Source organism: Schistocerca gregaria, chromosome 2 (genome assembly GCF_023897955.1).
Source record: "Schistocerca gregaria isolate iqSchGreg1 chromosome 2, iqSchGreg1.2, whole genome shotgun sequence".
In the NCBI taxonomy this organism is placed as follows: Eukaryota; Metazoa; Arthropoda; class Insecta; order Orthoptera; family Acrididae; genus Schistocerca; species Schistocerca gregaria.
Genome location: NC_064921.1, coordinates 268,264,933 through 268,292,795, shown reverse-complemented (window position 1 = coordinate 268,292,795; position 27,863 = coordinate 268,264,933). Strand labels below are relative to the sequence as shown.

The window sequence follows — 27,863 nt, the reverse complement described above, 5'->3', positions numbered from 1 at the left end:
GGCTGAAGAGCAGTATGTCTTTGGAGTTACATGTGCGATTAAAGTAATTGTGTAAGCAATTGTGGTGCGGTGTAGGAAGATATTTGTTTTGATAAGATACAGGTGACAGATGGATTTGTCAGTGTTATGTGTTCAAGCAGTGACTGTGTAATGAAGTAAGAGAGACTGCCTGCAAATGACATGCTTTCAAATAAGAGTTTCCTATGGATGTTGAAAAGCCGTACAAGGAGGGATTTTTGTTGTTCCCTCCTCAAGGAGTCTTGGGACAGCTCAAGGTAACAGAAATGTTGACGTAATTTGAATGGCATATTTACGTTAGTTATGACTATTTATTTGTCAGTCTTCCGTACTGGGAGGTTACGCTTCGTATGTAAATAATGTGACTGAACATCATCCTTTGTTTGCATCCAGTGTGTCACACTCGCCTAGAATTTAGATGAGATATTGAGGAAGATATTTAATTTGAATGACAGTCCCTAGTTATTGATGACTTACTGCAACAGAATTACTGATATTTTGTCGTGGAGATAGATCTGAAAATACTGGCGTTACTACAAATAATTATACGAAAAGTTTACGATAGTAGAACAAAAATACGAAGTTAGGTTGGAAATTTGAGAGAGACCTTTCAGGTTCTGCTGCGGAATTTAGTACAACGTCGCATGAAAGTTCATACTTCTTGTTGAGAGAGTAGTGCCGCATGTAAACTATTAAATATTCGGCACCAACATTTACTTTCTATTCATGTTTCCTAATTGTATTAGGTGTTCTGCATGTAACTAGCAGTTTCTTTCAATCATCATAGATACTACGAACATTTTACACCACTGTTCATTAAATGTGGGTGTTTTGTAACAATTATTGACATACCATACACTATACATATGAGATTTTTGTGTAGGACCACATAGGTAAATTTGGAGACCTTGTATATTATACTAGTTTGTTCTGCATTAAACGTTATTGTAACTATTATCACAAATATATTATTAAAGAGACTATTTTTGCCCTCAAACATTACCAGTTTTCCAGTTTGATAGCCATTGTTTTATGTCACATTGAGCCCATTAGAGACAGAATATTAGCAGAGCTGCTGATGCTTTTTTAAAATGAAGATGTGAGTGATGTGTAGTTCTTCTGACAATATCCGAATGAAAACTGAATTGATTGTACACCAAATGTGAATGAATGTACATTTTTAAACTGGTTTATTATTTTCAAAAACTTTTTTTTCATTTGTTTCTTTGTATGACAGTAGTATGAATATTGTTCATAAAACTGTGCAAAGTAATTGGGTCTACCTGAGGTGGATTAATGCCTGCTATCTTTGGACACCTGCACTGAGATGAGCGGATACCTAAAAACCTGTGAAGTGAAATGTAAGGATAACATTAAAATGGAGAAATGCTGTGCATTAATCATTGCACTGGAGGTGTCAGTTGTTTTTCTGTCGTTTGTATCTTCCCACACAGATTTTACTGATTGATATTCTAGGTGAAGAGGAGTAGGACGAACTTGTCATAGAGATAAATTACAGTTTACTCCCAGTGCCTACATCTCGATATGACATTATGTTGTTTCCCAAGGTCAGTCTGATAAAATTAAAAGTTGAGTAAATTAGAAGGAGCACTGACATTTTGTGATAATGCTAGAAAGTGTAATTCCTAAATGTTGAGTTTGACTTTTTAGTGCTCTTTGCTTGTGTAAGTTGTCCCTCATCTGAGGAAATAGGTAAGTGTGGACAAATAGCAAATTATGATGACTCTAAAAACTAATTAATTACTGATAATAGCATACTTATTTATGTTGACTGTATTGCAAGAGTTGGATGTCAGATATCATTGAGCCTTGTGTTTTATATTAAGTATATATCATATTGCTCCCACTCTGAAGAAAGCAATTTTATTTGTCATCATTTGTGCTGCCTGCTTCTCAAGTTCACTGATTATTTACTCTAACAGAACTTCATTTGATGTTTGCACCAATGCTAATTTAAATTGTGCATTTTACAGAATGAAGAAGAAAATAGTATCTTGATTTGTAAACTTGTGTGTAAGATTGACTCTGATTCTGCAACTAGATTTGTTGTTAGTTGAATATTTCAGTGGCATAAAATTAAAAGACCCATACAACCAGAGCCAGGTTATGTTCAAAAACTCTGCAAAATGTGATTGAATTACATTCAAAATTTGCTGACATCATTAACATAAGAAGTCATTTTAGAAAGTGAATGTAATATGTCAAAGGAGAATCATTGTTGTCAAAGCTATGAAATTCCTTGCTGTTGAGTGAGGGGGGAGAATAATTTATTGACAGGCATGAATAATTTTCAGATTTACAGTTTGCAGTTCTTTGAATGAAACTGTTCATGAAACATAGATTTGAAGAACTGGGTCCAAGCACGTATAGGCTCACAGAGCTATAACAGTGCTTCCAAGAATTACTTTGCACTGGTCATTAAATGATGTGCAGAAAGAGTTTCATGGATCACCATTTCAGTCATGGTTTATTTGTGTCAAATAGTAAAACATGTGTATGAGTTGTTACCATGTAACTAAATGCACACAAAATAATACTATGCCAATAGGTGGCTTGTTGAATTTTCAACTTCTGTTGAACATTACTTTGGGAGATTCAGATCTTAAAATCACCGTCCTGGAGATCACAGTCAACCGATTTTATAAGCCCTCATTCCGTCAGATGTTCCAGTAAGATTTAACTTAATATGATATCCCTCAATGTGACTCTAGGAATTTCTTTCAGCAGTAGGACTCAGATAGGGTACTTCCATGTCGAGCATTACTACTCTTCTATTTGTCAGATACTTCGAAAATGAAGCCCAGAAACATTGTGTTCCATTATTATGAGTAATCTGCTATGGAAAATACTGGTAAACAAGACTGCAGCTGAACTCATTGGTACATCATCACGTTTGTTGGCTTTGCCATTTCACAACAGAATTGTTACCTTGAAACCTAACTTAAACCTTGGGTTTCATCACAGTGTGCGTTAAAAGCTAAATAAAAATGTATTGCAGTTTAGGGCAACTTTTCATGAACTGGCACAACCATGAATATTTTGCAAAAATTGTTAAATGGTTCATTTTTGCTACTCACCATATTTCTTGCATTTACCCAGCGAGGTGGTGTAGACGCTAGCGCACTGGACCCGCATTCAGTAGGACAACAGTTCAAACCTGCATCTGGTCATCCACAATTAGTTTTTGTGTGATTTCTCTAAATCACGTAAGGCAAATTCTGGGATGGTTCCTGTGAAAGGGCATGGCAGATTTCCTTATCTATCCTTCCCCAATTCGAGCTTGTGCACAGTCTGTAATGACATTGTTGGTGATGGGACATTAAACACTAATCCCCCCCACCTCCACCTCCCACCCACCTCTCACCTCTTGCTTTTCCTCACTTTCATTGGTTACCTCAAACTATCTTTCCATTGACTACACAGAACAGCTGTGTTGCCAACTGTACACGAAAAGTTCTGTGATTGTCAGAGCTTCTGTTGTAGACTTTAGCCATTTACCCCTATTTAACACAAAAAACATTGTGGCTGTAGTGTTAATAGGTGATGTGTGAAATGTAACATATGATTGATGTACCGTATGTAGTATAGGAATTCAGTACTTCACTCTGTAATCAGGTCAGTACTTTACTCTGTTGTCAGGTCAGTCTTCAGCTTATCTTGTAAGCTATGTAGAGTCTCTCTAAGTGTTTGTCGTGAAGTTCTCAAAGATAGATTAGTTAAAAAAGAAAAGGCTGTTGTCTGCTGTTACGCAGTTTTCCTGTTTCAGTGACTGAAAAGACCTCCCCTGCCCCACGTAGTGTTAATTACTGTGACTGTTAACAGCCTTCGGTGACTAGATGTAGTGAAGCAAGGCGACTAGAAATCTATCTATGATTTGCTGTCATAAGAGCAATTTATTTCTATTGTCTTGCTTTATTTGTTGGTTTTAATGTCTTTACAGTGATTGCGTATCATGCATTGTAACAACACATTTTATCTTTTCAGAAAACTTGGCACAAGAAGTATTGCCAGCTATTCAGGGCTAGCAAACATGGGATAGAAAGACTTGAAGTATTTGACAGTGAGGAAGACGTTACGAAGAACTTGTCTGATAGAATTATTACTCTGGAAAATTGTGTGAAAATTACACAAGATGTACAGAAGCACCACCCCAATAGTTTCATTGTAAGTATAAATTGTAAGTCCACATTTTATATTAACTGATGAGTTCACAAATTCTTCCTTCAAAACAATGTTTATTTACAGGTTGTTACGAAGACTGTTACATACCATTTTGCAGCTGTCAATGAAAGTGAAATGATGCTGTGGTTATCTGCATTCCAGTCGGTTGCATTCAAGGATGATTGCTCGAAACAAACAATTGAAGAACATAATGATCTTTATGATTCATCTGGAGAAGGTACATAACAGACTTTAAAAATATACTCAAAATTTGATCACCTAGTATAGGTATTTCTGAGGAACACCCAAAGTGGGGCTTTGTAGTCCTCTTAATGTGTGGCTGCTTGCTAATTCCGTATCTGATGAAATGGTCCATCCTGCACTCTCATAGAGATCACTATCATTTGTTGTTACCAGGTGGTTGCACATGCACACATGTACTGTTTTTTGACGATAGGATTAAGCAAGGTGGGGCAGTGGTTAGCACAGTAGACTCAAATTTGGGAGGGTGACAGATCAAATACATCCATTCTCATGTAGGTTTACTGCTGTTTCACGTAATCGCTCCAGGAAAATGCTGGTCAGGGCCCAGGTGATTTCCTTCTTCAAACTTGAAACCATCTGAGCTTGTTGTTGATGGGATGTGAAACCCTAATCGTTCTTCCTTTTGATGCAGGGAAGTGTGCAGTGCTGTTAAGTGCTCCCACAAATAAAATGAATAAGGATCTTCCTCAAGGCTCTGTCTTAGCCCCTATTCTCTTCAGCTTCTATATTGTTGATATGCCTGCAACGTCTCTAAAATTCAGATGTTCTGATGATTGAATAATAGCTTAACAACATAAGAAAATTTTTAAAAAAGTAGTTTTAATAAATGGTTTTGTTACAGCTCGTAACAATTTCCATAAACGAAGGTCTCAGCCCAGCTCACCAAAGACAGGAGTTTCATGATGTCACTTGAACAGTAAACTTGTAAACATTTACGATGACACCTACATAACCGCTCCGCAAGCATCCATGCTGTGCATGGTGGAAGGTATTTTGTACCATTACTAGTCACTTCCTTTCCCGTTCCCTTCACAAATAGAGCAAGGGAGAAATGACGTCTCTATTCCTCCAGATGCGCCCTAATTTCTCTTGTCTTATCTTCTTGATCCATACATGAAATGCATGTTGGTGGCAGTAGAATCGTTCTGCAGTCAGCTTCAGTGCTGGTTCTATAAGTTTTCTCAACATTGTTCCTCAAAAAGAATGTTGCCTACCCACTGAACATAGCTTCCTAACTCATCTTTGCAAAACATGCACAGTAATGACACGCCCAAAAAACCTTTTGACTGGGTTACAATTATTTTCATGTGCAGGTGTACTTGCACAATAAAATTTTCAACGAATATCACATTCTCTCTCAGTATACATTAGCTATTAATGTTGCAATTGAAAAAAAAACACCATTCTGAAACTAAGGTTTCCTTAGTCTCTTGAGATTTCTTCAGTATGCACCAAGTAGCACGTGTGAGGAAAAAATTATCAAAATATTGAGAAATCCACTATCATTACACACTTCTCTTTAGTTTGATAATAGCAAAGATCATAATGTTCATTCTCTTCCAAGCTTCTGCTTCATTCCTTCCTGTTTGAGGGTGCTATGTGATTATATTGTATCTCAACTGTTTTGAGCTTACGAATATAACAGCTGAAGGTAATATGGTATGGCAATACTTTGCAGCTTATGGAACTTTAGATCCTCATTCATGGTTGTCGGGTTCTGAAAATTTTGGAAAAAATTTAAATTTTATATAGGTGGTATGGCAGCTGCATTTATTAGTGATGAAGAGCTGTGTATTTATCTGCTGCATTGTGGAGTCCATTTTGTTTGGCACATACAGAAGGGTTCCGAAGATAATAGAGTGGACATTGGAGATTTTATCCTGGCCTTAGACGGCAACATTTTGCTTAAGAAGGTTAAGGTCATGGTTTCTAGGTGTGATATCAGAGCATATTTTCCTTGTCCGATGAGATTTTGTAGGTCCTAGAGGTTTGGGCACGTCCTCCTGCTGTTCCAGTGAGGTATGTGGAGGGGCATCCCATGATCTTTTGCCCAACCCCCTCAATGTGTTGACTGTCTCGAACCACACCATCCTCATTCATCGCAGTGCTCAGTGTTTAAGAGGGAGAAGAAAATTCAAGAAAATAAAACACTTGATTGCCTGTCTTATCAAGATGCTAAGAAAAAGTTGAAAGACTTTATCTGACTGGTATGGTCTGAAACTTTGTGACTGTTGTTACCAGTCTGTACCTCGTATGTTGATGAAGTCTCGCACACCCCTCCTGGTCATGGTATTCCAGGGCCTACCCCACAGCTGGGGGAAGGAATGTCAGCTCCCATGCCCCCCTATCCCTATAGCACTGGTGGTTCACACACCATCAGTGCAACTGGAGATGCCTAGTCGTCCTCTGACGTCATCACCTGTCAAGATGCCCCTCTCCTCAAGATTATGCATGAGCTGTTGACTGTGTTTCACTTTTTATCCACCAAAACAATATGGCGAAGGCCATTTAACTTTGTTTCCTCTTCCATTTCTGTATGGTGTCTTTTTTAGCCCTTTTCCATGTGCCGTTTTTCAACTGTCTTCTATTATGTCAATTGGGACTGACGTATAGTAATTTTTTAACTGCTCTCTGTCTTTGTGTTTTGTAGTTTTGACTTGGGTGCGTATGACCCGAGCAGTTCTTGTTTCCTAAAGTATAACAAAATCAAACCTCCCCTCAAGACAAGAACCAGAAGCCACAGGCTGCAGGTTGAAGAAAAGTATGGTCCTCTTCAATTCTAGATGATGAAATGGGAAATTTTCACAGAAATTGGAGTTTCTCAAGGATAAGAAGGATAAACAGAAAGATAAATTATTTTCTGAGGCTTCGGATGTTCAGCTCCCCACCCCTGCAAAGGTTGAGTATATGCACCTTGATGATGTATCACACAATCTGGTGGACTGTGTCCTGGTAGTGAAGTAACCATACACATCTTCGCCGTTCACCACATTCTCAGACCTGACGCCAATGCTTCTTCAGTGGAACTGTAATGGCTACTATCACCATCTGACCGAACTCCATTTTTACTTGCTTCTTATTATGTAATTGGCATAGCACTTCAGAAAACACAGCTTATGGCAACACATCTCCCTGCTCTGGATAACTACAAACCTTTCTATACCAATCATGTTAATTTCAAAAGTGTGTCCATTGGGGGTTTGTACCCTCATACAGTCTGATATTTTCAGTGCGCATGTGCCCCTAATCACTGAAATGGAGGCCAGGGCCATTAGTGTCTACAAGTTTGGATGACAATATGTAATGTTTATCTACCTTCAGACAGACCTTTCCATTACCATGAGCTGTGTGGAACGGCTTCCTCCCTCCTCCCCGCCCCCCTTCTTCTTCTTCGTACTAGGAGGACTTAAATGCCCATAATCCCCTGTGGTGTAGTGACGATACGTTTCATAAAGGCTGGGTGCTAGATACCTCCTTTCAGAATTGGACGTCTGCCTACTCAACACCGGGATTTACAACACATTTCAGTCTGGCACACGTAACATACTCAACTATTGATCCCACAGTTTCCGAACAGACTGTACTGCCCCTGATTCAATGATGAACCCATGGCAATCTTTGTGACAGCGACCATTTTCCTATCAGTCTCTCCCATTGCATGCACAGACATTTGGTACATGCTCCACGTTGGTTGCTTCAGAAAGCTGACTGGCAGGCTTTCTCCTCTGCAGCTGCTTTTACAGCCAGTCATGCGATGGAAATCGATAAAGTAGTACAGGATACTATGGACATTATTATTCGTGGTGCTGCAGCAACGATACACTGCTCCTCCAGCTCATTCTGACAATCACCAGTGCCATAGTGGTCAGAAGATACAATCAGAGCTATCAGGGAACAGCACAGGGCACTTCCATGACACAAGTGCCACCCCTCTATCGATAATTTAATAGCATTCAAGAGACTCTGGGCGAAAGCACAGTGTTTATTAAAGCAAAGGAAGCAGGAGTGTTGGAAGCAATATGTATCATCTATTGTGATCCCACACCTCATCGTCCGAGGTATGAACTAAACTCCATCGTATTTGCAGCCAACCATCGCCTACAGCCCTTTCTGGTATCATTGTCATTGGTAACATCTGCACCACTTTTGTGGTACTCGCTGAATGTTTTAAGACACACTTCACTAAAGTGTCTCCTTGTTAATTACCATCCTCATTACCTGATTTGAGCCTGCCTTCGTGTATCGGTGTGTGTGTGTGTGTGTGTGTGTGTGTGTGTGTGTGTGTGTGTGTGTGTGTGTGTGTGTGTGTGTTTAGCATAAGTTACTTTAAGTTAGATAAAGTAGTGTGTAAGCCTAGGGACCAATGACCTCAGCAGTTTGGTCCCATAGGTACTTACCACAAATTTTCCATTTCTAGGCCCAGAAATATCACACCGTGCACCACCCACTATCCTTCTATCCAGATGGTTCTCTGCCATAGAATGTCCGTTTTGGTGAATGGGAGTATCACGGTGCTTTGGTAGTGTGTCAGGGTATGGTGCTTGGGTCTAATAAAATCCACAACCAAATGCTGAAACATCTTTGTGATGACAGCATGAAACATACCCTCGGGCTTTTTAATGGTATTTGGCAGGAAGGAGAATTTCCATCTCAATGGTGGGAAACTGTCCTGAAACTAGGAAAGGACCCACATATTTTAACTATCGATCAATCTCTCTGATAAATGGGCCATGTAAGCTATTGGAACGTATAGCCAACCACTATCTGTGTAGATACCTTGAAGCCAGGGGGCATATATCACGATTCCAGAGTGACTTTCGGCCTTTCCAGTCCACCACATGTCATCTGGTTCATCTGGAATCTACAGTGTGCAATGGTTTCGTGGATCACCAAAATCTGATTGCTGTGTTCTTTGAGCTGTAAAAGGAATATGATACCACCTGACGACATAACATACTACCTACACTGCATGAGTGGGGTTTCCAGGGCAGTTTACCCATTTTTATCCAGAATTTCCTATCTCTCAGACCTTTTCTGGTCCAGACAAGTTCGACTCTTAGCATTCAATATGTACAGGATACTGGAGTCCCTCAGGGAGCAGTTCTGAGTGTAATGCTGTTCACTATTGCCATCAGTGGTATTGTAAATGCAGGGGCCCCACAGTCTGTGTTGCTGTATGTGGATGATCTTTGCCTGTACTGTACCTCTTCATCACTGCGAAAACGTCAGGGGCCTGCCTGGAGAGTACATGGATGAGCTCTGAATCACAGCTATCAATTTTCTCCTGCAAAGTCCTGAGTTGTGCCGATTCTGGATTGTGCACCTGCGCCCAGAAATTTACTTTGGTAACCATGTACTTGAAGTAATTGAAACTTTTCAATTCTTAGGTATTTTATTTGACATCAAGATAACTTAGCTGCCACATGTCCTCTGGCTCGAGGCAACTTGTACGAAACAGCTAAATGCTCACCTTTTTTGTAGTAACTCCTCACAGGGCACAGACTGCATAGTTTTTCTAAGATTTTACAAAGCACTGATGTTATTCCACTTTTGACTGTGGATGTGTTGCTTATGGGTTGGCAGCACTGTCCGTATTGAGCTTGCTGGACCTTGTTAACCACATTGGTGTGTGGTTCGCAACTGGGGCATTGCGGAAGCTGATGTCCAAGAGCTGTGGGTTAGACGACAGTAGCTTCTGGGTAATTACGTAGTCACAGTTTGTCAGATACCTCACCCATGTCACTCAACTCCATAATCAAAAGTTCAGATTGTTTGCACATTGCCCAAAAGTGGTAGATCAGCTGGAGTCTGACTTGGTACTCTACTGAAGGACCTCCAACAGTCTGTGTTCCGAGGTCTCCCTCTCAGCACCTCCTATGGCCTGTACCTGGTCCTGTGATATGGATGGACCTCTTTTGTGGCCCCAAGAATGACACTGGTCCTGCCCTTCTCTTCCTCCTTTTCGTTCGATCCTCAGTATGCATCTACACAGATGGATCAAAAGTCAGTGATAGGATTGGTTACGCTTTTGCACATGCAAGGGAACATGAGAAGCACCCGCTGCCGAGTGCCTGCATTGTAGACAATGCAGAGTCAGTTGCCATATCTCTGACTTTGCAATACGTCAAATCCCAGGCCATGACAAACTTCCTGATCTGCAGCGGTTCCATAAGTTGCTTAAACGGCATAACCTTAGAGTAACTTTCATCTGGACACAGAGCTACATAGGCATCTCAGGAAATGAACTTGCCGACCATCCAGCCAAAACCGAAACTACAGGACATCATTTCTACGTCGGAATACTGGGCACAGACTTAAGATTGCAACTTTGATGCAATATTGTGAGGCTCAGGGAATTTGAATGGCAGGCTACAACAACCCAAAACAAGTTAAGAATGATTAAGGGGTCCACTGTGCTGTGGCATACATCGTTCCTGGCACCTCAGAGAGATGCTATTGTGTTTTGTCGACTATTTGTTGCCCACACGAGATTCGCCCCTAGTTCCTTCTGCATCAGGATGATCCTCCTCACTGCACCTTAGGTAGTCTGCTGACGATTGTGCATGTTCTTGTTGTATGTGCCCTGCTGGCCAAGCTGCTGCAGCACGCTCTCAGCTTACCTATTTCACTACCTCAGATGCTTGCAGATGATGAGACAACCACTACCAGTGTGTCACATTTCCCGAGAGAGATAGAGAGAGAGAGAGAGGGGGGGGGGGGGGATTTTCAACTTCTTTTGCCTTTGTAGAACCTCTTGTGCATGATGCTGCCTGGGTTACCTTAATTCTCTTTTAACTTTCGTGTTACAACTAACATAATGCCTTTTGACTTGCTTATATAGTTGGAGCAGCTAAGTCCCCACTTTTTCGCTTTTTACTTTTTCATGTGTTTCTCTCGTGGAATGGAGGGACTGATGACATAGTAGTTTTGTCCCTTTAAACATATAATAATAATAATCGTTGTCATCTAAAGGTTCCACTTATAATGAAAGTATAAACTTGAACATTCTAATCTACTGTGTGCATGGGAGTCCTTTTTAAAAAGAGAAGAAAAAAAACACAAGGAAATAAATCCCAACTGGGACTAAAATCATGTCCACTTTTTTTGTTGTTGTTTTGAATCCAAAGAAGGGTATGATACAGCTCGTCACATTACTCTATCCTGTGCAAGCCTCTTCGTCTTGGAACAACTACTGCCACTTACATCCTTCTGAGTGTGTTCCCTTGATGTCTCAGATTGTGTCCTATCAACCAATCCCATCTTCTAGTGAGGTTGTGCCTCGAATTTCATTTCTCCTCAGTTCTGTTTAAGTGCCTCTTCAGTAGTTATGTGACATCTAATCTTCAGCAATCTTCTGTGGCACCACATTTCAAAGGCTTCTATTCTCTTTTTGCCTAAATTGTTTATCGTCCATGTTAGGGCTACACTCCATACAAGTAAAAGGTCTTTTCGGAAAAATAATTTTTATTCTAATGATAGAAAACTGAAACATGCACTATTTCTGTATATAACCCCCCTGCGTTTCAACACACTTTGTGCAACATTTCACATGTTTGTTGATTCTGTCTGAAACATATTTTTTGGTTGTACATGTAGCCAATTTTGCACCACATCCATGACTTCTGATTCTGCTGAAAATCATCTTCCCCTGAGCACTTCCTTCAGTGGTCCAAATGTATGGAAATCAGTTGGAGGCAAGTTTGGACTGTCTGACAGGTGTTCCAGCAATTTGAATCCCAACTTCTTTATTGTTTTGGCCATCCCTTTGCTGGCTGAACTTTATCTAGCTGTAGGATGACACCTTTTCACAGTTTTCCATGACATTTTTTACAGTTTTGCCTCTTGGGGTGAAATGAACGGCTACCACAATTTCCATGTCTCAGAATAGTGTTAGCATAATCCTACCAGCTGATGGTTGGCGTTTAAATTTCTTAACTTGTGGTGGTGGTGGATTTTTCCAAACCAAGCTCGCAGCCTTACCTTCCAGTTTGTGATGGTGCACCAAGTTACAGCTACAGTAACAATTTTCTATAAAAATACATCTCCCTTGCAATGATAACGGGTCAAATGTTTATGAGAGATGTCCATCCTTTGTGCCTTAAGTTGCACTGACAATTCATTTGGTACCCACCTCGCACAAACTTTCAGAAAATGTAGCCTGTCATGTAAGATGGAATATGCCGAACCATGACTGATTTGTAAAATATAGTCAATTTCATCCACTGTTATTCATCTATTTTACATCACCATACCCTCAGTGTTTCCAAATTGTCTCCAGTTGTTGATGTCGATGGCCTGCCCACTCTTCCTTCGTCACACAGAGAAGTTCTTCCCTGTTTGAAGCATTCTATCCATTTGTAGATCTTGCTTAGAGACAAACAGCTGTCTTCTATAGCTCTTGCATTCAACGAACAATTTCTGCAGGTTTAACACCTTCTGTAAATAAAAGGCTAATCACTGCCCTCATTTCCTCCTTTGTGCAGATTGACAATGGAGCTGTCATGTTTCACAGTCTGCTACAATATGACTACTAACGCTGGAATAAGAGTGACACATTACATAGAATTGTTGTGGATGACAATTCTTCAGCCCTGTATACTGGCAGTGTTGCCAAGGCCACAGTGAGAAATTGCAAAAGTTTCTTTACTTTTTGACTTCCCCTTGTACTTTCAGAAAAGACTTTGTGATACTTAAATCTACATTTCATTTTAACAAACTTCTGTTTTTCAGAAACAGTATTTTATATCCTCTCCATGTTAGCCACCATCAGTTATTTTGCTGCCCAAATAGCAAAACTTGTCTACTACTTTAAGTTTCTCATTTCCTAATCTAATTATCTCAGCATTGACTAATTTAATTCAACTACATTCCATTATCCTTGTTTTGCTTTTGTTGATGTTCATTTATATCTTCCTTTCATCAGGGACAAGGAGTGTCCCAGGGAAGTGTGATAGGATTGCTGTTATTTTCTGTATACATAAATGATTTTATGAATAGGGTAAGAGAGCAGTCTGTGGCTCTCTGCTGATGATGCTGTGGTGTATGGGAAGGTGTCATCATTGAGTGACTATAGGAGGATATAACATGATGTAGACAAAATTTGTAGTTGGCAAGATGGATGGCTACTTGTTTTAGATGTAGAGAAATGTGAGTTAATGCACCTGAGTATGAAAAACAAATGTGTAATGTTGGAGTACAGCATTTAGTAGTGTGGTGCTTGACACAGTCATATCAATTAAATATTTAGGCATAACATTGCAAAGGAATTTCAAGTGGAACGAGTACATAAGGGTCGTAGCAAGGAAGGCAAATGATGGACATCATTTGATTGGGAGAACTTTAGGGAACTGTGGTTCATCTGGAAAGGAGACTGTATAATATACTGGCACAACCCATTCTTGAATACCGTTCAAATGTTTGGGATCTTCAGCAGGTCAGATTAAAGGAAGACTTCGAAGTAATCCAGAGGCGGACTGCTAGATTTGTTGTTGGTAGGTTCAAACAACATGCAGATGTTACGGAGATGCTTTGGAAACTTAAATTGTTGTCAATGGAGGGAAGGCAGTGTTCTTTACGAGGAGCACTATTGAGAAAATGTAGAGAACTAGCATTTGAGTCTGACTGCAGGAAGATTCTACTGCCGCCAAAGTACATTCAGATAAGGAGGATTAGGTTCTATATGGAGGCATCTAGGCAGTCGTTTTTCCCATGCTCTACTTGCGAGTGGAAGAGGGAAGGAAATAACTAGTAGTGGTACAAGGTACCCTCAGCCACGCACCATACTGTGGCTTGCGAAGTGTGTGTGGTGTACATAGATGTGCTGTCCATTCTGTTTAATTGCTCATGCAAGTCCTTTGCTGTCTGATAGAATTACAGTGTACTCATCAAACCTCCAAATTTTTATTTCTTTTTCCTGGAATGTAATTTGTACTCCAATTTTTCTTTTGTTTCCTTTACTGCTTGCTCAGTGTACAGATTGAATAACATTGGGGATAGGTGGCAGCTTTCCATCACTCCCTTCTCAGCCACCACTTCCATTTCATGCTCCTACCTTGTGTGTTGTTTCTGTACAAGTTGTAAGTAGCTTCTCACTCCCTGTATTTTATACCTGCTGGCTTCAGAATTTCAAAGAGTGTGCTCCAATCAATATTGGCAAAACCTTTGTCTAAGCCTACAAATGTTTCCTTAATATATCTTCTGAGATAGGTCGTAGGGTCAGTACTGCCTCGCGTGTTCCTGCATTTGTCCAGAATCCAAACAGATTGTCAGAGATGTCAGCTTCCACCCGTTTTTCCATTCTTTTAAAGAATTTCTTTTAGTATTTTGCAACATTGACGTGTTAAACCGATAGTTTGGTAATATTCATGCCTGTCTGTACCTGCTTTCTTTGGAAATGGAATTATTACATTCTGCTTGAATTCTGGGGAATTTTTGTGCATCTCGTATATATTTTGTGCACCAGATGGAATAGTTTTGCCATGGCTGGCTCTCCCAAAGCTATCAGTATTTTTGACAGAACGTTGTCTACTTCAGGGACCTTGTTTCGACTTCGGTTCTTTCAGTGATCTGTCAAATTCTTCTCTCAGTACCATATCTCCCTTCTCATCTTCATCTACACCTACAACCTCTTCCCTTTCTATAATATTGCCTTCAAGTTCATTTCCCTTGTATAGCCCCTCTATATACTCCTTCGATCTTCACCAAGCAAGGTGGTGCAGACGTTAGCACACTGGACTCGCATTTGGGAGGACGCCGGTTCAATCTCGTGTCCAGCTGTCCTGCTTTAGGTTCTCTGTGATTTCCCCAAATCACTTCAGACAAATTCCAAGATGATTCCTTTGAAGAGGCACGGCCGATTTCCTTCCCCACCCTTCCCTAATCCGTGCTTGTACTCAGTCTCTAATGACTTCATTGTCGACGGGACGTTAAACACTAATCTCCTTCTCTTCCTTCCATCTTTGAGCTTCCCCTTCTTTGCTTTGGACTGGTTTTCAATCTGAGTTCTTGATAGTCCTACGGCTGCTTGTTTTTTCTCCAAAAGCCTGTTTAATTTTCCTGTAAGTGGTATCTTTCACCTAATGACATATGCTATCCTTAATTTTGTTCTCTAGACATTCCTGTTCAGCCATTTTGCACTTCCTATCAGTCTCATTATTTGGACTTTTGTATTCTCTTTCGCCTTTGTAGTTTGCTGAATTTTTATGTTTTCTCCTTTCCTCCACTTAAATTTAATGTATCTTTTGTTATCCAAGGATTTCTTCTAAGCCTTGTCTTTTTACCTACTTGATCCTGTGCTGCCTTCATTATGTCATTCCTCAGAGTTACCTGCTGATCTTCTCCTGTTTTCCACTGTTTTTGTCAGCCATTACCCAATGCTTCCCCTGAAACTCAAAAATGTCTGTTTCTTTCAGCTTATCCAGATTCCATCTTCTTAACTTACTACCTTTTTACAATTTCTTCAGTTTTAATCTACAGTTCAAAGCTAATACATATGTGGTCAGAGTCCATGTCTGGCTGTGGAAGTGTTGTACAATTTAAAATCTGGTTATGATATATATGTTTTACCATCATATAATCAACCTGAAACCTTCCAGGTATCTTCTGTATATACAGCCTTCTTCCATGATTCTTAAAGGAAGTGTTAGTAATGATTAAATTATGACCCGTGCAAAACTCTACAATGTAGCTTCGTATGCAAAGTTTTTGTTAATCGTGCCTTTTGCGTTCTTATGGTGTTGTTTACTAGGAACTTCCATCCTCTAACACACATTTCTTTAGGTCTAACCAAGAAGTGAAATGCCAATTTTCATAGATCTAACTTTATTTATTTATTTATTTTTAATATAACAAAATATATTCCAGAAACTTTTTACTCCATATATCTTTCCCTAAGGGATTGAATTTCCAAAAATTGTGAAACATGTATTTTTGAATGTGTAACAAACAAGCCAAACACAAATTTTCATAGATTTAGCTGTGAAAATGTTTTCATAATGAAATGATTTCATAAAACTTTTCGTTCTCTATTTCACTCTCTTAGGGGACTGAATTGCCAAAAACCACTGAAAACACGTATTTTTCTCCATTTCTAAGTGAGAAGTCAAATACTAGTTTTCATAGATGTAGCTTTAAAAATTCTTAGCAGTTCTTTAATGATGAGTTATTTCCAAAAAATCTTTCACCCACTGTGTTACTCCCTCAGTGGTTGACTTTCCAAAAATGCTGAAACATGTATTTTTTTGTTCCTAGCTGAGAAACCAAGTACCAATTTTTCATAATTCTGTCTTCAAAATTTCCTTTACAGCAACATATTTTCAAAAAAGCATATCACCTCTATTTCACCCCCTTTAGGAGTGGAATTTTGGACAGTCCCTCCTTAAACTGTATCTACAGTAATAAGATCCTCATCCTTTCCAAATTTCAAGTGTGTATTCTTGGTGATTTGGGTTGGGCTATGATGAAATGGTGAGTCAGTCAGGACATTGTCTTTTAGATGTAGAGGTCAGCTTCGCGTATGTTGAAGATATTGTCGAAGTATATGATATAAAAGAAATTATTCAGTTTGTTAAGGAAATGAAAATTTAATTTTGATGGGGGACTGTAATTCTGTACTAAGCAAAGAAAGAGAAGAAAAATATTAGAACATAAAAAAAGATGGGGGGGGGGGGGGGGTGAAAGCTGCCTGGTAGAATTTTTCACAGAGAATAGTTTTAGTGTTGCTGACACTGAGTTTGAGTGTTACTTTTCAAGCTGCACTATATGTTTCTATTAGTGGGTAGTCCGTGTTTTACTGAAGTCAAGGAACCCGCCTCATTACACGTTTGTTACAAGGGTGTTCATGTTGATATTTGATAAACTCTTGCAGATATGGAGTGTGGCAATAAAACTGAAGGAGGGAAACAATCTGTTGTTCACTCCTTAAGTTTACCAATCAGTCTAATTCAAAATTAAAGAATCAGAATTTATTGGAGATGCTGAGTTGCAGATAGGCACATCAAAAAGACTGTCACAGATATAGCTTTCGGCCAGTAAGACCTTCATCAAAAATGGACGACAGGCACACTTACATACTCACGCAGATGCAACTCACACACACGACTGCAGTCTGATGCAACTGAGGCCGCACTCCTTTCATAATGTGTTACATTCCATCCTGGATTTTCCATTGTTTGTAAGTTTCAGAATTGTTAGTTCATCTGCTTTTTTATGTGTGGGGGAGGGGGCAGATACTCAAGATGTGTGGGAAGAATCAATATTGACAGAGTTACAGGATCACTTGGGGACTGGCATTGGTAACAGCTCATGTGATGAATGATGGGAATGGAATATGGGAGATTTGTCTCTTATTGGTAGTGAGTCATAATGTTCGTTGATAATTTTGTATGGTTTATAACTAAAGTTAGCTGGTATTTTTTTCTTTTGGGTTAGAATTTAACCACATCATCAAAATCTTTAGGAAAATCAGCAACAAGAATACAAGTAGATTATTGCAGTGATGAAAGTATATCATGAGCTCTGCTACACATGAATCTATTACAGTAGTTGTAATTTCTTGTTGGGATCTATTTTCTTTGCCAGCTTGCAGGCTAATTACCACATTCCACTCTAATGTATACTTATGCTACAGGTCAGTCTGTCAGCACATCTTTTTCCTTTCATATTGAAAGCAAATGTAATCATTTTGTATATTCTGTTGCAAGAAGTCATTAGATTCAGTGGTTTTCATTGCCTACCATATAATGTTACCCAGTTGGCTACTAGCATCATCATCAAGTTCTCAAAATCAGCACATTATCGAAGAGCTGCAGACTCTATAAATGCACTTTATCTACAAAAATTATCTATTTTGGAATGGTTCACTAATGAACTGTTATAATGGTTTGATGTATCCGACTTGATGAAGACTGTACTAAAATAATTTTTCATTCAAAGATTTAAAAGCATTCATGTGTTCTGATAACTGTTCCAAAAAGATTGTTTATTCTCATAATTCATTATGTTTCTTATGCATTGTTATATTTGTCTGTTTATCTACTTGCACCTTGCTTTCTGATTCTCATTTTTTTTAATGGTAAAATTCTTATCTCAGGTAAACAGAAATTCAAGGAAATGTTTGCCCTTTGTTTATCTAATTTTAATCTTTTTTTGTTGTAGGGGTTTTTACTGTGTGGTTAGTTCCATCTGAAGCCAGTGAAAGGTGTGGTTTGGAACCAGGTGTATATACACTTGTAGTTGCCTCTGCTGTGATTCAGCTTCGGAGTAGCACAGACAACAGTATTCTCTTCACGTGGCCCTACCGTTACATTAGGCGGTATGGCTATCGTGAAGGGAAGTTCATATTTGAGGCTGGCAGAAAATGTGATTCTGGAGAAGGCACATTCACATTGCAGCATTCTAATCAGCAAGAGATATTTCGTTGCCTTTCCTCCAAAATGAAAAGTATGCGGAAATTGCTATCTGGTGAAACACCTGTAAGCCCTGTGATAATGTGTGGCGACAATCAGTTCCAAGCAGCCCTGAGTATGGAGGCACGTTCTCGTAGCCCCCTTCCCCCTTCTCCAACAAGTGCGACTCTTTTTGATACAGATTTTAGCACAATTTCACAGCCTTCCAGCAAATTTCTTGGTACTGTTGTTGCAGAAAATGAACATTTTGTTGTAAATAGTTTTTCACATACCAGCAGACCAAAGCCAAAGCCTGTAAAACCTCCCCGCAAACAAATTCAATCTGTAGAAAATGTTTCAACAGAAAATGAATCCATCTCTACTGAATCTTTAAGCTCTGGTCGTTTCAAAGCTTCTAAAGGAAGCAGCCTGTCACCAACAACCCCAGTGCTTGTGACTCCTACAGATAGTGCACAAGATTATGATGATGTGGAGGTTCGAAAAGATGCTTGGAGGACCCTAGGTGTTGATGACGTACGACATACAGAAAACCAGTGCAGTGATGAAGAAGACAGGCCTGCTCAGTTTTCCACTGCTTCAACTGTTCAGGTTGCTGAACAAAGTCCAATGCCACAGTGTTCAAAAATTCTAGCTACACAGATTTCCATGAAGTCTGACAGCAGTGAAGACTATGATAAATTGCAGCACTTCCGCCCACCACCTAAGCCAACTGCTGGAGGCTACAGCCATGTGCCTGTGCCTTCTGTTACTTCTCAAATACAACTTCCTCCTGCTCCAGAGGAATCTCCAACCAGCTTTAATGACTATGAATTATGTGAAAAAATACAAGCTTGTAGGTTAGCAGATGATTCTCATTATGGCTATGGTATGATCCGTAAAAAATCAGTACCAACTGATAACTCTTTATCTGGACCTGAACATCAATTTTACAACGACCAGGAATATGCTGTTGTGCAAAAACCAAAAAAAGTCTAGTCCCTTTTGCATGTGATATTAATTATAAACATTGAATTGTGATCATTTCATCTCCATAGATAGCAATCTATCTCCCAAACTAAACATAAAATCTTTTTACTCATTTATAGTATTCATTAAATTTATTAATTTTTAGATAAACTTTGTAAAATGAAAGTTGTTCACTGATTACCAGGTGATTCATCATATTTACATGTTTTAGAGGAACTTTTGTAAATGTGATGCATACTGATGGACAAGTAATTGTTGCTGATTTAAGGGTGTTAGCCTTTCATGTTTAACCCTCAATCGTAGCAAATTAGAGAATTTTTAAGCATCTTTTAAGAAAGTGGACTATTCTAAATACAGATGTTCTACTCCTTGAGTGACATGCCATGTTTGAAATGCAAATCTTGTTGTCCAATCTTAGAGAAATAGGTTGATTTTGCACAACAGTTGATTTTAACATTCCCATTTTCTGTAAGAAATAACACAAAGACTTGTAAGCTACTTGTTGAAGATTTTATTTACATGTCAAGTTCAGTATATTGAGTCTGCTCATAACAATATCACTTTTAAAAGTAATGACCATTATGGTCTACCATTACATAACTGAATTTTGTATCTGGTAGGCTTTTGATATTAATATTGATTGTAATAAAAATGTTGAATATATTTTAAGAGGATATTTATTCAACTGCCGTTTACTGGGTACCATTTGCCCATATGAATAGACTGCAAATTTGACTCATGAGCTATGTTTACCTATAAGTAATTATAAGCATTTATGGGCATACTAAAAAGCTGTTGCAACTTTATTTTTTTCTAAATTTTATATATGTTCAATGGATTTTACCTGCAGATCCATAAGTAATATGTTTATGTTGTAACTGAAAGTGTTGTCAGTAGGTTTATTTTATGTCCTTTGTTAAATTGAAATATGTGTGATACATTAAATAATATTATTTGTTGAAAATTGTAATTTATGGATGGATTGATGCAAGAGAGTAATTTGTTCTAGTTAAATATGTAGTGTTAGTATTTTGTGGAATACATGGCCAGTTTCCAAAATTACTAAAAGCTATTTATATGGAAAACAGAGTGAGATACTCACACTGGACCAGCACTTCTTAATTTAGTTCTTGAGTACCATTTCACAAATCTCTCTTCTTAGCCATGCATTGTGTTTTAAAATGACTTTTATATATTGAGTGACATTGTCTTGGTGACCAAATTGGCAGACTCTTTTCATTTGTGTAGTGACTTCAGTGCTCACTGGGTTAGCATTACTTTTATGGAGAGTCACACAAATGATTAGCAGGAGGTAACTGGAATACTTAATGTAGAGTACCTACTCAGTAGAGCATTGTACAATATTTTGACAACAAATTTTCCTTATCTGGCTCCATTGGAATATTGTTTGTGAAGTAATCCAAGTCAGATTTTCTCAAGATTTGTATAAAGCACTTGTTACAGTTAGGAAATTTCCATTCATTACAGTGTCAGCTGATGTAGTCAAGACAATGTGTGGATGAATTTGAGGAATGTTTGCTGATGAAGGTTTAGTAATTTCTGCCTCTTTTTTGTGTCAGGAAGCTTGAAGTGGCTACTTATCATCCCATTGATTATGTACCACCAGTTTATATACTGCTTCTTCTTCATATCCTTTGATGGCTGTTTGTAATCACTTTTTACCTAGCTTTCAGCTTGAGAATGCTATTATGGTATTGTAGTGATAGCCATCACTTAACACGTTATAACTTCTGCTTTGTCTCATCTCATATGAGAATGGATTTTCCTGGGCATTCTAAATAGACAACTTTCAATCATCTTAGCAGTTAACTTCAAGAAGAGAAAACACACTAATTTGTACTTTGACCAGTTATTTTATTTTATGTGTATACAAGTTGTACTGATAGAAACAAATTAGAGTTTAATTACCCACTCACTGTATTATCATTTCCTGGTTCGAAGTGCTCACATGTTTCATAAAATGCTTTTGAAAGTATATTATGTGAGAGTTGGTTTCCAAAAATAATTTCAGATTAATAGATCAACAAAAATAATCAATTTTTGAAAATATAATGTAATTGTGTAGATAAAAAATCTGCTCAAGTGGCAGCATGAGACCACACATATAAAGATACTTAAATTCCCTAGCTGTAGGAGGCAGTGGGGCCTCCTCCTAGTAGAAGGGGTGAAGCAAAAGGACTGGTGAGGCTTAGCAAATTGAGGCAGTTCAGAAAAGTCACCCAGAAGCCCTAGTCGGGGAGACATGCAGGATGGGACGAGAAGGAAAGATAGATTGTCTGTTCTTCTCATCCCATCCTGGGGTTGTAGGTAATGTTTCAGAACGTCACCAGTCCTTCAGTTTCACCTCTCTTCCTTCTCCTTCAGGCTTCTGCCAGGAGGAGGAGTTACTGATTCCAAAAGCTAGCTGATTTAGAAACCTTTATATGCATATTCTTTTGCTGCCGCTTCTTAAAATTTTTTTCCACCCAGTTAGATCAAATCAACTGTAACATCAATTTCTCATGATAATGACTGGAATTGCAATAGAGCGAATTAATAACTTTTAATGTTGAAGGTAGTGTGGCTTGGAAAATAATAGTAAGAGGATTCATCCAGTAGGGCTATTACTGGTTCCTGGCTCTATTATAGTGAAATTAAGATAGTGTTTCTTCTCTTGTGATCTTGACCAGTGATGACGCACTTGAGACTGTGTGGGGGTTATATTCTACTGCTTATTTGCAGATCAGTAGAATGGTTAAACATTTTGCATCTTGTAAATACATTGCATTACCTTTTTCAACAGCACTCTATGTATTATGGTCTTCAATTAACTTAATAACATAAATGGTGATAGATCACACCTGTTACGCCATGTACTGTGATAAGTTTTCTGCAGCTGTAATCCAATATAAACACACATAACTGGGAAATGAACACGGCTGTATCTTTTCACATGATCAAGGACAGTTTGTGCAGGATATAGGTCTACATTTTACTTTGTCAATCATTTTTATTTTGAAATCATAAAAACTGCTGCAGGATCTTAATTTAAGGTGGCCTTACGAACTCAATTTTTTTTAAACAGAGTCATCTTAATATGTTTTGTAATGACCTTACTAAACTGCATGAACTTTCTCATCTGTGTGTACATGTGGAGTTAATGACCCCTAAACCATCATGCAATAATTTTACAAATTATAATTAACTGTTTTGATTTAATAGTCAACTGTCATCAATAAAATTGTTGTTAGGTAATGAAAAATAAGTATAAATTAATATTACTTCAGAAACCACACAGCTACTGAACAAAGTGACTCATAGTAAACTGTTTGCTTCTCTTAAGTACACATTTTTTTTGTAGTGCTATTGTGCTATTGGTAAAATGGTAATACGTAAGGCACTTAGGGCATATTACTGGCAGATTATTCTCTCACTCGATTAGTATTCTGAATAATTTGTATTTTAACAAAATTTTAATTGATCGGCACTATGTTCCTGTAGGATGTCAGTTGTTAATGATGCAGTAGCATTTTTCATATCTGACTGCACTTCCTTTTATATTGTTTGTTCTGGAATGTTGCATACTAAGTATGCAAGGTACCTGTAGTGAACACTTATTTTGGTAGAGTGTACTGGGCTGCAGGCCTTAATTGTTGACTGACACACACCCTAAACTCTTAAGGCTTTAGTAAAGTTAATAGTTACCAGAAGTATTTATGTAGATATACTGACTAGTGGGTCTTTTCAAATTATTCCCAACTGTTGTGCTTAACTGTGGCTGATAATTTTTTTAAACAGTCAGCTAAATAAGTTTAAAAACTGCAGTTCGGAATTATTGTGGATATCTAGAATATGTTGGCTTCTTTTGATTACGTTTCCACTGAGAAATACTAAGAACTGTGGTTTTATTTCTTAATCATAAGTTTGCATAGTGCCTTGGTTGTGTGACACGTACTTACCACCATGAGCAACGTATTCTTGTTGTCTGCCTGTAATGGTATTACCTTTGATGCAGCCATTTCACTAAACTAAGATGGTCACATTGTGATTATATAACGAAGAGTTTCTTTACATACAGGCAGATGTACTCTGATACTGTAGACAGGTTGATTGTTAATTGCAGTACTGTGATGTGATGTAATCTAGTATGAATTGTGTTGTCTTGTTGGTTATAACAACATTGTTCAGTTTGATGTGATTGATTGCTGTCCCCACCATTTATCTGCAGATAAGTGGTCGTCTTTTTTTTTCTGTGTACTTCTATCTCAGAATTTACATTGTTGCAACAATACTCTTTTATTGTATTGTACAATCTTATCACCCCTTTCTGGCATAATTTGCATCACTTATCCAAATACTTTAATTTTTATGTGTGGTCATTAAGGCTTTTTCACATATATGAGGATTGAAGTGAGTAGATGCCGCAAATCATTTTCCTGTCTGTATGCTTATTCCTCAGAAGATAATGGAAGGAGTAAGCGTAGACTCACTCTGTAGTAGATGTGTTGAACAGTTGACAGATGTATGAGCAAGATGGATTTTATTTTGTTTGTGTGCTTATTGACCACTCAGTGCTTCAGCTATATTATCCACCATTACATCTGATCTTCCAGGACTTTTCAGTATGGCATTCTCCAGAATTGTCTTCTTTCATATGCAGTTTCACTTTTTGTATTCACTTTCATCTCCCGATTGTTTGCAATTTGAGTTCTTTTGTTCCATATAATTTTGACATTCTGCTTACTTACAGTGTTCTAATGAACAAAGTTGATTAAATACTAATTGAAGTCACCAGAGCCTATTGGTATTTTATTATTTGTATGAATCACATTTTTGTGATGCTATGCACTTATTTTGCTAACTAGCATTCTCATTAAAGAACTAACATAGCTCTGTGTTATTAAACAGTTTTGTTTTATTCCACTTTTCCAGATTTTGAAAAAGGATATACTCTAGTGTAATATCAGAATAATGAGCCATGTCAAGTTAATGTAACTGCACTTGTAGTGTCTCTTTGACATTATATCCTGTTATTTGCTGTGTGTGCAAAACTTTGTTAATTTTAGACTCTGAAGCTCTTCGTTTGGCAATAGTGTGGACAGTACATGATGAAGAATGTTGGGGAATGACAAAGATTTGTGTACTAGATATTATTGAGAATGTATGCAGTTGTCAGTTTGTTGAGAACGAAAATAACTGCACAAGATAAGAGATTTTATGTGTGAGCTTCATGCAACACATGACTATTGATTTATGAGCAAGACTATAACTAGCATGTAACCGAAATGTGACTTTTTTGTGGAAAAGTCTGTAATGTTTTTGACATAATTTGGTGCTATCTTACAAAAAGTTTCAGTAGTGTGGTAATCTTGAGCATCCTAGTGCTTTATCTTATTACATACATTTATTGTCTGGTTACTAGTTGCCTGATAGATTATTCATTTAGAGTTCTTACTTTCTTTGTTGAACAAAATATTAGAGTATCTGAACTGCACAGTCTTTACTTTTTGTCCTGTGCAAAAAAATAATCATTTTCATTCAGCTCAGTATTTAGTTATGATTTTTGACATTCTGCAAAAAATTTTACTGTCCACAGTTATCTTAAAACTATAGCAGAATAAGAATATTCATTGATATCTCTGATTGTTATGTACCAGTTCTTAAGTGCTTCAGACTTAATGATGTCTGCAGTAGAAAGGAAACATACTTTTTTTTCCAAATGAAGTGGTTAAGGGAATTTCCACCATACTACACAACTGAATGTAACCCACATAATACAACTACTAAGCACTCTTATTTTATTAATCCAGTTACATTGTCATTTCAACGAGACTTTTTTTTGCATAATTTATCTGGTTATGTTATACCACATGAGGAGGAGGTGAACCTCCAAAGAAATTACTGTTTGTGTAGAATATATTAAAAACAAGAAATATGTTCCTGTTATGAAATTTTGATAAACAGTTTTAAGTCCTAGTCGCTCTCATCTTTCCTCTTGCTGTCATTTGCAGTATGAATATAACTTTGTTGAGTCTTTTAGTGCTTGTTTTTAATGCCGAACAGACTTAAAAACTGTGAAACATTATATAAATTTAAAACTTCTGTTTTTAAAGATGGATAGATAAAACTAGAATATGCTTGAAAGAAAAGTGTGATAAAATAGTACTTTGAAATGACTATTCAGATTGTAATGCAGGTCCCGATGATTATCATTTTCTTGCAGTTACACTGTGAATAAAATATTATTATTTTTATACTGATACTGTGCTCATAAATTAACATTTTTTATGTGAAATAAATAGTTACCACTATGTTTTTAAAAATCCTGGAAGACTTTTCACAGATTCTAGCAATGTGAGCTGTGTTTCTTGCACACAAAAGTATAGACGCATAGAAACTCTCGCTCCTTTTCATATAACGTCTACAAAAATGTGTTCTTTCAAACAATTTGAAGAAACTTACTCATTAAACATTACTTTATTCGGAAAAAATACAGATGTTAGTTCACATCATCTTGAAAACTTAGGTATGTAATCATAAACATGCGTCCAAATTTTAAAATAAACTATAGTATTCTTACACAGATTGAAACCTTATTCAGTACTGTGATGAGTGCATCTAAACACTGAACTTGAGAGATTACATTTTTAGTTTTAAAAACTACAAATTTTTATCTGATGTTTGTCATATGTCCTGAGAACTGTATTAAGCTTCACGATTCTGTGCCCACTGCCTGCATACCCGCCTTAGTCCCCAGCCCTTTTTTGTTTACTTTACATAATTGTCTAATTTTGCTGGTCATCTGTGGATTGTGTATTCCTTTAAGCAACTTAAAATTTCAAAATCTTTTTGCCAAATTTAAGAATACTTTATCATACTTGTAAAGACACAAACACCATTTAAAAAAGTTCACCCTTAGTCACAGTTTCATTTTTATTTTTTTATTGTATGTATGGAGTATTGTCAGTTGGCATTTCCTTGTGATTGCTTGTGTGAAAGATGACAGGCCTTTAACCTTTATACAAATGCTCCCAAAAAAATTTACTGTTTTGCCTACTCTTAGGTTTTTACAGGTAATGAAATCAAATATTGACTGACTGATAAACTGACTGATAATTATTGCTGAGAATTAACGTAAGAAGTTTATAAAATATACAAATTATATGAAACAGCAATTAAAATACAGATATAATCAAAAATTTATTATGTCATTAGTAAGTTTTTAGTACCGACTGAAGCATATTCATAATGGTGTCACAAGTTTTGTGCTGCATTTATAATAGGAATAGTGTGTCTATCTTCAGAGTTGAGAGTTATCAGTTTAATACCTTTGTTGCCCCTCCATTTGGTACTTCTGTTTGATATTTTATTTAATTTTGCAATAACATATATATTTCAAAGCCCTCTATTACATATTAGCAAGCTTCCTCATTCAGTTCTCTCTTGGTACCTTCTCCCATTGTTCCTCCATTTTGTGTTCACTGTCTATGGGTAATATAACTTTTGGCTCTTCTTTGTGTCCTTGCCTCTATTGTGGCTAAATTGCAGGTATGAGACTTTCACATTAATCTTACTTTTGAAGATTTGATTTTCTGTCTTCTGTGCTCCCTTTCCCATGAGGTGGCTTTTGCAGTATTATTATCCTGCCTTCATTTTGTTTGTTTTATGAATATCATTCTGAGGAACCTTTCTGTACTGCAAGTGATAAGTTTTTTTTTCCATAGTTCTCATTGGAGCATTGTTATTAGTGTTTTTATAATTTCAGTATTGAGCGTCTTTTATTATAATATGTCTGTATGTGTGGGGAGGGGGGGGGGGGTGTTAGATATAAAAAGCTTTTTTTTCCTAAATGTGACTGACCCCCAATGCTGTTTCAAGATTTTAGATTTAAAACTGTGCCTTTTAGTATGCTTTCTAACCACAAATGTGTTTTCATCTTTCCACAAAAATCTGCTTTGGGAGACAGTACTTTCTTTAATAATTGTCGTAAAGCCCATGTCAGCTCTTTAGCTACTATTATCAGAATTGTTGCAAACAAGTAAAAAGAGATCTAATTTGAGACTGGAAATTGGTGAACACATCTGCCTGGCTATCCATCTGTGTGTATGTAATATAACTAGAATGTGGTTGTTACTTAATAAATTTCTTACTGTTATTGAACATAATTATTTTTATAAGCTGATATTTTTGAGATGTGATGTATAGTCTATTACCCATGAATCATAAATAAAACAAATATTTAAATTA

The 27,863-nt window shown here is 37.4% G+C and overlaps 1 protein-coding gene across 1 annotated transcript; it reads left to right on the top strand.

Moving 5' to 3' along the window:
* The first annotated feature begins 11 nt into the window (after nucleotides 1–11).
* LOC126336856 (uncharacterized) lies at nucleotides 12–27,863 on the top strand. Its single transcript, XM_050000952.1, has 4 exons — nucleotides 12–275; nucleotides 4,024–4,203; nucleotides 4,285–4,438; nucleotides 18,400–27,863. The coding sequence occupies exons 1-4, from the start codon at nucleotides 204–206 to the stop codon at nucleotides 19,623–19,625; spliced, it is 1,632 nt and encodes a 543-aa protein (XP_049856909.1). The 5' UTR covers nucleotides 12–203; the 3' UTR covers nucleotides 19,626–27,863.

What these genes read in the sequence shown, in the direction of transcription:
- LOC126336856 (XM_050000952.1), top strand. Translation starts at nt 204, where the DNA reads ATGGATGTTGAAAAGCCGTACAAGGAGGGATTTTTGTTGTTCCCTCCT. An exon ending in ACCACCCCAATAGTTTCATT is followed by an intron (nt 4,204 to 4,284) that starts GTAAGTATAAAT and finishes GTTTATTTACAG; the next exon opens with GTTGTTACGAAGACTGTTAC. An exon ending in TTATGATTCATCTGGAGAAG is followed by an intron (nt 4,439 to 18,399) that starts GTACATAACAGA and finishes TTTTTGTTGTAG; the next exon opens with GGGTTTTTACTGTGTGGTTA.